The sequence below is a fragment of the Nycticebus coucang genome, chromosome 4 (assembly GCF_027406575.1).
Source record: "Nycticebus coucang isolate mNycCou1 chromosome 4, mNycCou1.pri, whole genome shotgun sequence".
Lineage (NCBI taxonomy): Eukaryota > Metazoa > Chordata > Mammalia > Primates > Lorisidae > Nycticebus > Nycticebus coucang.
Window position 1 is genome coordinate 91,229,014 of NC_069783.1, and position 14,742 is coordinate 91,243,755.

Below are 14,742 nucleotides of genomic sequence, written 5' to 3' on the forward strand. Positions count from 1 at the left end.
ATCGAGTCTTCCTAGGCCACCACTGGTCCCTCCACCTCACACCCCGCCCACACACACACATGTGCACACTCTTACCTTACTAAGGATCTCCTCTGTGTCTGACTGCAACTCAGCACTCAGCTGCATGCGGGATAGGTGAGCCTGCAGAAGCAGGTTGGTCTTGACGTGCGGATCATTGAACTTAGGGTTATTCAGCTTATGGGGAACCTTCTGAGCCAACTAGAAAGTGGAAGAAAAATGCTGGTGATGAATAGGTGACCCTACCTGAGACCAACTCAGGTAGGGCCAAAAGCTCACAACCCTTCAATACCCAGAGGATTGGGTGTGGTGGGGGATGGAGGTGCGTATGAGGGAGGTCTGGAGGTCAGGGGATATGTAAGGGATGCAGGTGGCAGAGGTACTATGTGCTCAGGGCACACAGGCCAAATTTCAACTCTAAGGATGTTCTCCTGAGGCCAATGTCCTCACCTGACGCAGCAGGTTGTCTTCATGGTGCCGGATGGGAATGTTCTCATACTCTGCCGCATTGGAGATGATCTCGATAAGTCCTCGCACCTTGGTCTTAGCATTCAGGGACATGCTGAAGAGCTCTGACAGGAGAGACGGAAATTTGAGAGAAGCCTTAGCAGACAGAAGAGAAGCAGGGGCTACCCTGCTCTTTCCTGCAATGCCATCCCTCTGACAAACACATGGGGCACTTGGAGTCCTGTCATCTCTCATCCCAGTAGGTGCCCAGAACCGTGTGTAAGAGAAGACTCCACAAAGACACAGACACGCTGCTGCTCACCAATGGTAGTGTAGTTTATGTAATAGTAGGCAGCAATCATGCCCAGGTTCAGAGGCGCCACGTCCATCTCATCCTCAATACTGATGCACTTAGACTGCTCCAGGTCACTCAGGGTCTGCTCCACCAGCTCCGACAAGTGATCAGACAAGTGACGATGAGAGATGCCTATGGAAGGGAGAGGTTGTGAGGCATCAGAGAGGTGCACAGCAAGGGCTTTGAAAACCACCAAAGGCTAACGTGTGCTCCAAAATCCATTGACCTTGCAGGTTGTAATAATTGGGGTTCTGTGTCATACGGCGGTACAGAAAGGTCCAGGTGAGGTAGTCCACAGCATCCTGCTTGTTCTCAATGGTCTTGGTGACAATCTCAGCATTGAAGTGGTCATGCATACAGTGGTCCAAGTGAGACTCTACTGGCAATGGCTCATATAAGAACTTCTTGAAGAAATCCTGTGGATTAGGGGAGGGAAGGGGAGGTAGCAATAAAGAGTCAATGACAACATGGTCACAAAGAAGAGCCGAGGGCAATCCATAGGGAAAGGCCTCTGTGTGAGACACAAATGAAAGAAACTACAAACAGAGAAAGTGGCATCACTGATAACAATACATAGTAGGAATGGGGATATGCCAAGTCATGAAGGCAGAGTGGCTTCGTGACTAAAGATAGTGGAACAAAGCAGAAGGTGAAGACCTCAATACACAAGAGTCAGCAGGCAGAAACAAAAACAAAAGGCAGCAAAGGGCGGCGCCTGTGCCTCACTGAGTAGGGTGCCAATCCCGTGTACCGAGGGTGGTGGGTTCAAACCCGGCCCTGGCCGAGCTGCAACAAAAAATAGCCGGGCGTTGTGGTGGGCACCTGTAGTCCCAGCTACTGGGGAGGCTGAGGCAGGAGAGTCACCTAAGTCCAGGAGGTGGAGGTTGCTGTGAGCTGTGATGCCACCACTTTCTACCAAGGGCGATAAAGTGAGACTCTATCTCTATTAAAAAAAAAAACAAAAGGCAGCAAAATTCCAGGAAGCTGACAGGCTTATTAGAGAAGCTACATGAAATAAAGAGCAGAAGTTGACAGACTGAAAAAACTACTAGAGACAGCTATCAAAAGAAAAATTGAAGGCTTAGTGCCTGTTGCTCAGTGGTTAGGGCACTGGCCACATAAACTGGGGCTGGCAGGTTTGAACCTGCCCTGGGCATGCTAAAACAACGACAACTAAAACAACAAAAAAATAGCTGGGCATTGTGGCAGGGGCCCGTAGTCCCCTTAAGGAGAATTGCTTAAGCCCAAGAATTTGAGGTTGCTGTGAGCTGTGATGCCACAGCACTCTATTGAGGGCGACATAGTGAGACTCTGTCTCAAATTAAAAAAAAAGAAGAAAGAAAAGAAAAATTAAAGAATCTGTTCTGAGGCGAAGGCTATCAAGATGTCTCAGGAATCCAGGAGTTACCTTTTTGGAGCCCTGACACATGATAACGCAGCGCCCCTCATCGTCCTGCAGGGGGCGGTTGGCATGGCCCACCATCTGAAGCACATCGTAGATAGGGTAATCCACATAGCTGGTGACGGAAAAGGAGGAAAAGGTGCATCAGCACAGAAGCCATACTACAGAGGCCCAACACCCTGCAACGTCAAAATAAAGGTAAACACAAAACTACGCATATGACCTTTTGTGCTGAGGAACTAGTTTCACTCATCATTTTAGTTTTCAAGTGTAAGGGTCATGAATTTGTTGCTCAAGGTCCATGAACCAAAGCTATAAACCCATCTAATGACAAAAGCCAAATAATTCCTTTTTAAAGGCTCAAATGTGTACATCAAGCTTTCCAAACTTAGCAGCTGTATATTTCACTAGTTACCAAGTCGCCTGACTTTAACTCAAACCTTGAAGCACTGTCAGATGCTAAAAATGAACCCATAAATAAAACTCGTTTTAAAACAATCTGCATTTTAGCAAAGAATTACTGAGTTAAATTATTTAACTCTGAGAAAGACTGAATCTTTTTTTTTTTTTTTGAGACAGGGTCTCACTTTGTCGTCCTCAACAGAGTGCTATAGCGTCATAGCTCACAGCAACCTCAAAGTCTTGGGCTCAAGTGGTTCTCTTGCCTCACCCTCCTGAGTGGCTGGGACTACAGGCACCTGCCATAACACCCGGCTGTTTTTAGACAGGGTCTTACTCTTGCTCAGGCTGGTCTCAAACTCCTAAGCTCTAGCTATCCACCTGCCTTGGCCTCCCCAAGTGCTGGAATTACAGGCATGAGCCACCTTACCTAGCCCAAAGACTGAATCTTCTAACTTCTTGTCACTACATAGCTATGTGACTGCAACCAAGTCACTTTTCCTAATCTATAAAAAAACTGGTCAACAACATCATCTCAAATGTTCCTCCTGGATGTAACTTCCTACTTCTCCAACCTAGAAAGACAATGACTAAAAAGTAAATGTCGCCCTAACTAATAAGACTACAAACTCTGAAACACCTGACTCTGGTGGATTCTCGGCCATATCTTTATTTCCCTAACACCTCTTCCTCTGTATGTGCAGATTTATGTTCACTTAAGGGGGGAAGTTTGCTTAACGCAGAGCACTGACTATATACTCACGCATGAATCTTGCCGTTGTAGTACTGGGTGTCCATGATGATCACTAGGTGGGCAGCCACGTTCATGCCCCAGCAGAGACTCCGAGAGGCCACTACCACCTGGATAGCTCCTGAGCAGCAGAGGGGAAGAGGAGGACTGAGGGCAGAGCTCTTTGGGTAAAGCAGGTTCACCACGTCTTGGGCACGCAGGAGCTCACCCTATGCTACATTTCAGAACTCAGAGCAAGCCTGGCTGGGAACAAGGGCTTACATGACTCAGAGCTAATACAACCCTATGAGAGGCAGCTCCATGCTGCCTTGCTCTGGGGACTATCTTAGAAGGAAACAACACAACCTGGACCAGAATCCAAAGCACAGGAAAAGTAAGGCTTACACTACTGATGAGGGTCTGGGCCTCAGACTGGGAAGTGCTAATGGCCACTCAGCCACAGGCTGGCAGCTCACAGCAGCAAAATCAAAATCACCCTGAGCATGGCCTAAACCAGGCATACTCAAAAGGTCAAAGAATGATAGTAACAGTTCTAGCAGGACGATCTGTGGTGAGGCTCTACTGGGTGTCAAATGGTAAAATGCGGTGCCACAGGTCAACAGGGGACAGTGGTCAGCAAGAGAATGCCCAAGGGAGAACCAGAGATCTGCTATGCGCTACACCTAATACCCCTGGAGAGCCTGGCATCTCTGGAGAACCAGGTCTAGGGCCAAAGGTCCGGCTTCTAGAAAACGAGGTTCTGAAGTAACACAACCTTACGTGCCTGCCTATTTTCTCATGTGGCAAGTAGGGATAACATTTCTCCCATCTATAAAGGTTCTTGGGAGGATCAAATAAGTAATAGACAAATAATCCTAACAGTGTTCCTAAAATGTCCAGTATGCTATAGAGAAGTAAGTATTAAACCCACATCCCAAGGTTTAATACATGCCACTTGACACGATCTCTATGCCGTGGGGTTTTCTTACCAGAGCTGAAGAGCTGTTCTACCAGGCGTCGCTCCATCGGGCTGAGCCCCTCATGCAGGTAGCCCACCCCATTTAACAGTGTTTCCTTGAGAGTGCTGTCACTCAGCTTCTCTAGGTACGGGATCAGATCCTTCTCCGTGCAATGCAAGAACCTGTGCAGTGCGAGCGGCACTTCAGCTCAGAGTGGTTCCAATCCCTGGCAGACACCTCACTACCCTCATGAACAGAACATCCTCTGGGGTAAGCCATCTTCACTTAGCTGAACCCCCATACCCCTGACCCCCAGAAGCCAGGCATGCCCCACCTCTGCCGCTGGATGTCAGCTGCACATGTGGTGAGGATGTCAATGGCAGTGAGGCGGGTCTGCTTGCGAGATGGGACAAAGACAATGACAGGTTTCTTGGGTGAGTGCTTGGTGATAGCATGGTATACAGGCTTGGCCATGGAGAGCAGGCGAGTTTGTGTATGGCTTATGTTGAAGCCCTGGAGACCAAGGGAGAAGAAAAGACATGGAGATTATCAGACCTAGGTAACGCAGGATGCATCTGAAGCCACACAGGGATGGAAGAATGGGTCCTACCTGGATGTGCAGCTCCAAGGGAACAGGGCGCACATTAGGGTGGAAGTTGAAAGTGGATGTAGCACTGCAACCCAGCCAGTGGGCCACGTCCTTAGCATTAGAGAGTGAGGAGCTAAGTGCCACAATGCGGATGGGCCGCTCGATCTGGGAGGAGATGTAGCGCATCCGGGAGCAGATCACTTCTAAGACAGGCTGGGAAAGAGGGAGGAGGGAGTCACTGCAGGCCCCAGGTCACTACTCTCTGCCCAGAGGTCCCCTTTGTGAACAGCCCAACAACCTCAAAATGATCTCCTAATTAAGGGCTCTCCTGTCTTTGGTTTGCCCCCTTCATAGCACCCAACCTCCAATAAGCAATGCGATATTCCAGAAGTATTACATAAAAATCCCACAGTCCTTTCAGAATAAGGTGGCAAGCAGAATCCTCTGGGGAGAAGCCCCTAGTTTCTGGCCTCAGATCCCAATGCCAAGGTTACTTGGTTAGTCCCAGCCCCCCATCTGTGCTGCAAAGTTCAGCCATACCCCATTCTCGCCCCCAATAAGGTGGACCTCGTCCACCACAAAGAGGTTGATATTCTGGACATTCTTGCGCTGCTTCCACCGCCGGGAAAGTATGTCCCATTTCTCGGGGGTGCTGATGATGATGTTGCCTTTGCCCAGCAGCTTTAGGTCCGTGCTGGTCTCCCCTGTCAGGAGCACCACCTTTTTGTTGAGCCTGTCCTGGAACTTCTCATACCAGTCCATGTATACCTGGCAGCAAGAGGGAAGGCAGAAGGACATCAGCCCATGCCAGGCATCTTCCCCTTATGATACACCAGAAAAAGACCTGTCAATTTGCAAATCTCAAGCTACTTTCTAATCCCACACCGGCCTTTAAGTGATGGAGAAGCTATATTTTAGTACAGAAACTGAGGAAATGACCCTGCAAATTTCAGAGCTTAGAAACCCTTTATCCAAAGGAAAAAAAAAACCCAAACAAGAAACCCTTTATCTAGAATCACAGATGAAATGGCTCCTAGGGAAATTCACATGACACAGCAGGACATCACACCTGCTCTGCAAGGGCCTCCATGGGAGTAATGTAGATACAGCGTCCCTCTGAATTCTGCAGCAGCATCCGCAGGATGGCAAACTCTGCACAGATGGTCTTCCCACTGCCTGTGGGGGCCCCCACAAACACGTTGTCGTCACTGTTGTACACGGTGTTAAATACTGGAAACCAACGGAGAAGAAGTATGAATATCCCGAGGGGAGTAGACAGACTAGGATACGGACCACTCATCAAAACAGAGGACAATATGAGAAACAAGTCAGTTGTGGAGTGTAAATAGGGGCAATGGGACTATTTGCCAGTCTCTTTTATCACTTTTCACTTTCTCCCACCCACTCAATAAATAAAGGGGGAGAGGCCAAGACCAAGAGTTGGGTCCCCTGGAAATGTGTGGGATGACAACAAAAGCCAAAGAGGACAATGCCTTGCTACGGCACAGAACAAAAGAGAACTGGATCCCGTTCTTGCCCCTTCAATACTCTCCTGTATTTCTTAGAAATAGTCTAATGTAGAAGGTAAAACCCTGGCATCGAGACTAGATTAAAATCCAAGTTCTAGGATTTATTAGCTGGTTAGACTGGGAACTTTTCTATGCTTCAGTTTCTTCACCTATAAAATGAAACATTAATAAAAATATCTCAAATAGTAAACCACTCATAACATTGGTGGGAAGAATGAGAGAAAACATGGGCTATGCACTCAGCCAAGGACTTAGGACACAACCCATGCTCTGTGAAAACAGTCATCACTTATAGTGATTTGAGGAGGAGGCCTCAATGCCACATCCAGTGGTTGGACACTTGGGCATCAAGAACAGGTATGTAACTTTCTTTTTTTTTTTTTTTGTAGAGACAGTCTCACTTTATGGCCCTCGGTAGAGTGCCGTGGCCTCACACGGCTCACAGCAACCTCCAACTCCTGGGCTTAAGCGATTCTCTTGCCTCAGCCTCCCGAGTAGCTGGGACTACAGGCGCCCGCCACAACGCCCGGCTATTTTTTGGCTGCAGTTTGGCCAGGGCTGGGTTTGAACCCGCCACCCTCAGTATATGGGGCCGGCACCTTAACGACTGAGCCACAGGCGTTGCCCCAGGTATGTAACTTTCTGACCCCGAGAAATGACAATGTGCCACAGTAAGGCCTCGCTCTACTGCCTCTCCTCAGTGAGCCATGCAGAGTGACAAAATAAATCTAACAGTAACTGAGGACTTCTGAGAAAGGAAAATGCCTAGTAGGTCCCAACAGTCACACCAATGAGCTCCCAGGCCTACCAAGCACTGGAGTGCTCCTATTTCCCTGCCTGCTGCGGGACACATCTGTCTCCAAGTAACTGATAAGGTCACCAAAGGAATCGGCTAGCTGGGAATGAGAACACACACCTTGGGTCTGGATGGGATTGAAGAAAGGAAATTTATCTTGGTAAAGGCTTTCAAAGGCACTGTTTCTCAGAGCAGACACAGGCAAGGGCTGTAGGTCCAAAAGTTCGGTCGGAGGTGGGTACTTTTCTGGTAGGATCAAGTGCCGGAAGGAGACAGGCAGCTGTGTCTCACAAGCTGCCAGAAAAGAAACAGGAACGGTACTAAGCTTTCTTCTGTTTACCCAACAGAGCCCCAGTTGTCCTCCATGAACAACCCATGTATTGCTTGCCCCAACAAAGGCAAGCCCAGGACAAAGTACAAGATGTTCTTTTGCTGTTCCCAGAGACCCTGGAGAGGAGATACTCACAGAGCCAGCGATCAGACACCACTCGGATGAAATATTGAGGTGGCAACGGTTCAAAGACTGGCACAAAGAATGTAATGAGGTGCTCATCCTGAGCATACTTGGCCTTAAGGAGAAAATACTCATGGTGCAGAATCACCTCGCTATCCACGTCCTCCACCAGAATCCAGAATGCCTCTGATGAACCATGGACCTGCCAACACAAGCATAAGACAAAAAGAACATGAGCCAGCATGGACACTCAGCCCTCCAACCTTGCTTCCTCTGCTTGGCAAAGCCTTGCCTTTTCATCCCACTGGAAATCTGGCGTGATGGTCAGCTCCACTTTCAGGGTGGAGCGCGTGATAGGCTGCAGGTGCACAGACAACTCCAACTTGGGAAACAGGTGGACGTATTTGTGGATGGTCTTCCCCATCTTTGGCATGCGGATAAGCTCCCCTAAAAGGAAATGAGAGAGCACAAGGGCTGCAGTCCAGACAGCCTGCTACAGCTGTAAACTGGCCTGAAGGCCATTGTGAGAAAGCAGAAGATTCTACTGTACTCTCAGTAGAGCCCAGAGGATTCAAAGTCGTGGACAAGTGAATTCAGTGCACATGGCCTAGGAACTAGAGAGTATGAAAGCGTAGGAAGACACCTGGGAAGAAAGCATAAGGACAAGAAGGACAAGGACTTCCCACACACCTATTTCATTATGATTTAGGTCATACAGACGCTCAAAGGGGAAGTTTTTCTTTTCAATCTTCTTCACTACTTCTTCAGGGAGTTTGCGGAACTGGCGCAGAGGACACATGGACTGCCACCTATCCAGGAAGGAGACAAAAGCTGTTGGTTATAGGACTATAACAAACTGCCCTCATGACTTCTTTTTTTTTTTTTTGTAGAGACAGAGTCTCTCTTTATAGCCCTCGGTAGAGTGCCGTGGCCTCACACAGCTCACAGCAACCTCCAGATCTTGGGCTTAAGCGATTCTCTTGCCTCAGCCTCCCGAGTACCTGGGACTACAGGCGCCCGCCACAACACCCGGCTATTTTTTGGTTGCAGTTTGGCCGGGGCTGGGTTTGAACCCGCCACCCTCGGTATATGGGGCCGGCGCCTTACCGACTGAGCCACAGGCACTGCCCCATCATGACTTCTAAAAGTTTAGCCATGACCACACAAGACAGTCATAAAAGACACATTTGAAACTGGGCTAGTGGTGAGGTCTGAGTGCCAACAGTGGCAACCACTTTCCCCTTACTCTCCAGCCCACTGCAAAAGGCCCCCCTCTTCTCAGCTTTCACCCAAGTTGATGCCATACTCAGGCATCAGGACAGAGATAGATACACCCTGAGGCTTTCCCCTCTGATCTGAGAATCCCCATTTATGGTGACCCAGCTCACTGGGCCTTACATGCGTTTGTCGATCATCTTGCAGAGGTTCAAGGTCTTGTCTGTAAGCTGTGCCCAACCTCGGTTCAGGACAATTTCAAAGATTGCACGCATCAGCCGGCCAGCCGACTAGGGAAAGAAACACCATTCCCATTGTTAAGTCTCAACTATTTCTAGTCTTTATAAAGCCACACATGGTTTCATTAGCTCAAGCTCTGATGCAATCACCCTTGCCAACTCAAAAGGAAAGTCTCCTGTCATTGCTTTCTCCCTTCTATAAAGTAGATGCTTACTAAATGCCTAACAGTCAGAAAAGCAGAAACAGATCATTGCATAATATTCTAGCCTAACATTCACTACGTGATGTTTAAAAAGCTTTTGATTACATTTAGCATCTAGGCTTCTAGGAAGAATGAGAGCACCTGTGACCTGTCTTTAGCGGTAAAGACACAAGTAGTTAAGAAGTCCCTTTTCTATTTCTGCATTTATTTATGAGCCCTCCAGTTACTGTAGGAAGTCACTTCTCTGTCAGGAAGCAGACATTACGTTCTATGGACCTCCCTGTCTTAGCTTACCCACATGCTCAAGATCCCTACAGCAGAGTGGCTGTGCCACACACGTTATCAACTAGTTCTGCCAAATAGGGCAAAACTAAGCATTCCTCCTACCTTACTAGTATCCATTCAAGAGTGTATAGCACACAAACTGTTAAATCCCTTCTCCCAGCCATAGCACAATCGGCCCTTACCTGTGTAACATATACCATGTCGGCCATCAGTGCAAAGCCCTCCAATTTCAGCTGTGAGATAAAGGCTTGGAGAAGCACATTGATCTGTAAAGAAGCAAAGCCAGCTATCGGGAGGCCAATCATTGAATAGTCCAAGAAAATGAATTACATTTCTGCTCAGGGCATCTATGCCAGGTTAAGATCTTCTACAGCTCTTAATTTACATATATTAAATAATTGTTATTCTGTATAAAAAGAACATTTGAGAAGGACGCAGAAACTGAGAGAACTGAACAGAGTACCACATGTGAACCCAAATTTGAGGTTCATCTTTTAGAAAATTATGAAGGAGGTCTGGTCTTTATCCTAAGCAGAGGAGATGGGCTCACCTTTGCACTGGGTTCCTCAATGCTCTCCTTTACAGGGATGGGCACCCTCTCCAGCAACTTCTGCAGCTCAAGTTTCTCCTCCTGCCACAAGGAGGAAATAGGTCAAAGAAAAGCCAAGTGTCCAGGGAGAGAAATCATCCAGACCTGACAGTGAGCATCAACTCCCATCCCAGCACACCACCTAGACGTACCTCTCTCACAGTGATGTTCTTAAACTCAGAGGACAATGAAAAGACTCTGAAAAGCTCAATCTCACTCAGGGTGGGCTTCAGCAGCTGGTTATAGGTCTGTACTGTATCATTGGTGATGTAGTAGTGGCTGGCAATCCGGCCCAGTTCTGTCACCTAGAGAGAAGGCAGACTTAATCCAATGCTGACCATGAATGGGCTCCAACCTCCAAAAGTGGACAGTAAGTTTCTGTTCTAATAGGACAACTGGATGAACTCATAGCAGTACAAGCACCTGTCACGGGCACATGAAGAATGATGGCGTGATAAACTGACCAGGAACTGGTTTCTGCATAGAGAAGACAGCTGAATTATCTACCTCAACTTAGAGTTATGGAAAAAGAGCTCCATTTCAGAAGTTCTTAAGTTCAATGGGTACAGTCCATTTTTCTATTCTACTATTCTAAGCAACATGCAATTAGATAAGCAGTATTTACATTGCAAGCAACCTGAAACATCTTCTACTGTGTCTAAAACTTTTGCTGAGAACTATACCTCAAAACTCACACCCTACTCACCTGGAAGTTGCCCGTCTTCTTGTCATACTTGACCAGATTATTCTTATCCAGCATCAAGGCAGCAGTGTGAACCAGATCTAATCGGCGCTGGTCCAGCAGGGGATCTCCCTTGAGGTCATCATGAGAGATGCCATAGAGGGTTGGGGATCGGAGCATTCGGATGTACAGGTAGGCATAGCCCAGCCAGTTCACTGCATCCTATAAGAGACAGTTTATGGTTCTTAGCACAGAGAACTCCTGATGTCCAAATTAAAAGCTCCCATGGATTGCTGACAAATTAATTCCCAAATACAAGGATGTATATTTAGTCATTATATTAAATATTGTCTATAATATTTCATCATTAGAAAGACCAACCATCCTTTCTAAGATCTTGGTAACAAGGGGAACTGTCAGATAGACTCGAAAAGCTCACGCTCAACAAGATGCAGGTTCAGGGGTAGAGAGTCCTGGGTACTCCCAGCCCACAGCACCATAACAGGGACCACCCCATTCCTGGTACTTTAGTCTCTCCCAAGGCACAAAACATCAAGCACAAAGCACTTCTCTACCTTTGCATTTTGGACATTCCCAAGCACGATTTCCGCATTGAGCATGTCAGGAAGCTTGGACACCATCTGGCTCTCAATAGGCAACTGCTGATTGAGGAGGGACAGGTAGTACTGCAGCTCCCCATGAGATGTGATGAGTATGCCTTCACCCTTGGTGTCGTACTGAGGTCGTCCAGCACGTCCCAGCATCTAGGTCAGAGACAGTGAACCAAGAATGCTGCAGTAAGAGAACTGCTGGTTTTGAACCAGGGATTCTATATTTTAGAACCTAGCCATTGATCTGCCATCTTTGCAGCATCCTTGCATTTCAGGCCCAGGACACTGGTCCCTGCTGAAAATAAACTTGAAGGCTCTGTACCTGCAGAATATCCAGGGCTCCCAGTTCTGTCCAGCGCCCCTTCTCTGGACTGTATACCTGGGTGCCTTTGATGATGACAGTATGTGCAGGAAGATTCACACCCCAAGCCAAAGTTGCTGTGGAAACTAAAACCTACAGAGGCAAGACAAGGTAATGGGCAGAAGAAGGGTCAGCACCAGAGAGTAAATATCCCTGACTTCTCTGGGCAACTGGCCTCAGAGATTCTAATAGGACTGGTGAGGGGGACAGAATTAGCAGGGAGGGGTCCCCAGTACTTGTCAATGTGACACCCGAATAAAGAGGAAAGGATTCCTTTGGCTTCTCATCTATTCAAGAATATTTCAAGATTTTAGACACCTAAGAGTCACAAGTATAGACCTACATAATCAACTTAAGATCATTACCAAATTTAAAATATGGACTGTCCTGAAAGAGAAAAGGAACAAGATCCTGACCTTTAGAGGCATTGTTTGGAGTCATCTGGTGTCACTAAAGCACTCACTTTGCTATGTTCCTCAGACACTTTCCTAGATTTACCCACCTTCCCTCACATAGGGTATGAAAAGGGGGCATAATGTTGTATTTATTGTATCCACCACAACCCTGTGACCTGGGATGTGATGAGTATGCCTTCACCCTTGGTGAAGTGGGGACAGAAATAATAAAATAAGAGGAGCAAACATATGGCACAACCTTTGACATATTAGGTCTTCTGAAAGCTGCATCACCTGCTCCTGCAAAGGCTTTGCCCACCCTCACCTGAATATGTTTATCTGCAAAAAGATCCTCCACAAGTGTTCGGTCAACTCTGGTCATGCCTGCATGATGAATAGCAAAGCCGTAAGGCAGAAGATCCTTCAGCTCCAAGTTCTGTGGAACAAAGACCAGGGGATGAGGCAAACCTTTCTGTGGAAGTCTCCTGGGTTTACAGAAACCTCTTCCATGAGATCCACCCCTTACCTATTCCATATAACCACATATGATCAACCTTGACTCATGTGAAACAACACAACACCATGGTGCTGTCCTAGGACTTGTTTGGGACCTCTGATGGAGACAGTTTCCAGGTAGAAGTGTCTGAGAACCAAGCCAGCCCCTCCTCACCTTGCATTGCTCAGCCTCTGTCCGCAGGACTTCTGTAGAGGCTGAGCCTTCTCTCAGGAACAGACCCAGAGTGTCCTTCTCTAGGCACATGTCCCGGATAGCCCTGGCTGTCTTTCCGGTCTCCTTCCGGGAATGGACAAATACCAGCACCTAAGGAGAAGCCAGAGTTCACCACAATCATGAGTCACAGCCCCAGCAGCCACTGGCACAGCCCTAAGACACCCACAGCAGGAAGCAGAAGCTACACCATCATCACCAGAAGCCAAGGTCATGGACAGAAGAGCAATGACAGGAGTGGGGACTGGCTCAGAGAAAGCCTACACAGGACTGGAAAGACCAAGACCCTAAGGGAATGAACCTTCAAGTACAGAGTCCTAGAGCTGAAAAATTCAATTAACTGTGGCACCCTATCTTGAATAATAATGCAAAATCAGGACTTTCAACTAAAAATTTATATTCAGACACCTACAAGTCAAAGCCACATGAAGATGTACCTGCAAAGTCACAATTAAAAATATTGCACTTGGGTGGCACCTGTGGCTCAGTCGGTAAGGCGCCAGCCCCATATACCGAGGGTGGCGGGTTCAAACCCGGCCCCGGCCAAACTGCAACCAAAAAATAGCCGGGCGTTGTAGCGGGCGCCTGTAGTCCCATCTGCTTGGGAGGCTGAGGCAAGAGAATCGCTTGGGCCCAGGAGTTGGAGGTTGCTATGAGCTGTGTGAGGCCACGGCACTCTACCGAGGGCCATAAAGTGAGACTCTGTCTCTAAAAAAAAAAAAAAAAAAAAAAAAATTGCACTAAATTGTATATCAAAGCCCAGTACCCTGAACCCCCTAAATGCATGAATGTACAAAATTATGATTTAATAAAAATTAAAAAATATATATATTGTACTAGGGCTCAGCGCCTGTGGCTCAGTGAGTAGGGCACGGGCCACATGCACCAAGTCTCATAGGATGGAGCCCAGCCCGGGCCTGCTTGACAACTGCAACCAAAAAATAGCCAGGTTTGGCAGCTCTTGTGGCTCAGTGAGTGGGCGCCAGCCCCATATACCAAGGGTGGCGGGTTCAAACCCGGCCCCGGCCAAATTGCAACAAAAAAATAGCCAGGCGTTGTGGCGTGTGCCTGTAGTCCCAGCTACTTGGGAGGCTGAGGCAAGAGAATCGTCTAAGCCCAAGAGCTGGAGGTTGCTGTGAGCTGTGACACCAAGGCACTCTACCAAGGGCGACAAGGTGAGACTCTGTCTCTAAAAAAATAAAAAAAATAGCCGGGTGTTGTGGCAGGTGCCTGTAGTCCCAGCTACTCAGGAGGCTGAGGCAAGAGAATCTCCTAAGTTTGAGTTTGCTGTGAGCTGTGATATCACAGCACTCTACCAACGGTGACATAGTGAGATTCTATCTCAAAAAAAAATAATAATACTGTACTATACCGGGCACGGTGGCTCACACCTGTAATCCTAGCACTCTGGGAGGCCGAGGTGGGTGAATTGCCTCATCTCAGGAGTTCCAGACCAGCCTGAACCAGAGCAAGACCCCTTGTCTCTTTAAAAAAAAAAAAAAAGCCGGGCATGGTGGCCAGCACCTGTAGTCCCGGCTACTTGGGAGGCTGAGGCAAAAGAATTGCTTAATAAGCCCAGGAGTTTGAGATTGCCATGTGCTGTGATGCCACGGCACTCTACTGAGGGCAACAAAATGAGACTCTGTCACAAAAAAAAAAAACTGTATTTTTTTTTTTTTTTTTTTTTTGTAGAGACAGAGTTTCACTTTATTGCCCTCGGTAGAGTGCCGTGGCGTCACACAGCTCACAGCAACCTC

General features: G+C 47.6%; 1 protein-coding gene across 1 annotated transcript in view; it reads right to left on the minus strand.

Moving 5' to 3' along the window:
• Positions 1–14,742, minus strand: part of SNRNP200 (small nuclear ribonucleoprotein U5 subunit 200) — a 31,775-nt gene that overhangs the window by 2,418 nt on the left and 14,615 nt on the right. Inside the window, exons 17-40 of the mRNA XM_053587366.1 lie at positions 12,929–13,078; positions 12,584–12,694; positions 11,825–11,956; positions 11,467–11,655; positions 10,916–11,113; positions 10,362–10,514; positions 10,171–10,251; positions 9,803–9,886; positions 9,077–9,183; positions 8,369–8,487; positions 7,971–8,125; positions 7,691–7,880; positions 7,345–7,518; positions 5,969–6,129; positions 5,440–5,667; positions 4,921–5,112; positions 4,645–4,823; positions 4,341–4,492; positions 3,385–3,493; positions 2,229–2,337; positions 1,047–1,236; positions 788–952; positions 469–590; positions 76–219 (exon numbers count right to left, since the gene is read on the minus strand). Coding sequence (XP_053443341.1) covers positions 76–219; positions 469–590; positions 788–952; positions 1,047–1,236; positions 2,229–2,337; positions 3,385–3,493; positions 4,341–4,492; positions 4,645–4,823; positions 4,921–5,112; positions 5,440–5,667; positions 5,969–6,129; positions 7,345–7,518; positions 7,691–7,880; positions 7,971–8,125; positions 8,369–8,487; positions 9,077–9,183; positions 9,803–9,886; positions 10,171–10,251; positions 10,362–10,514; positions 10,916–11,113; positions 11,467–11,655; positions 11,825–11,956; positions 12,584–12,694; positions 12,929–13,078 — 3,594 coding nt within the window. The remainder of the gene's footprint in view (positions 1–75; positions 220–468; positions 591–787; positions 953–1,046; positions 1,237–2,228; positions 2,338–3,384; positions 3,494–4,340; positions 4,493–4,644; positions 4,824–4,920; positions 5,113–5,439; positions 5,668–5,968; positions 6,130–7,344; positions 7,519–7,690; positions 7,881–7,970; positions 8,126–8,368; positions 8,488–9,076; positions 9,184–9,802; positions 9,887–10,170; positions 10,252–10,361; positions 10,515–10,915; positions 11,114–11,466; positions 11,656–11,824; positions 11,957–12,583; positions 12,695–12,928; positions 13,079–14,742) is intronic.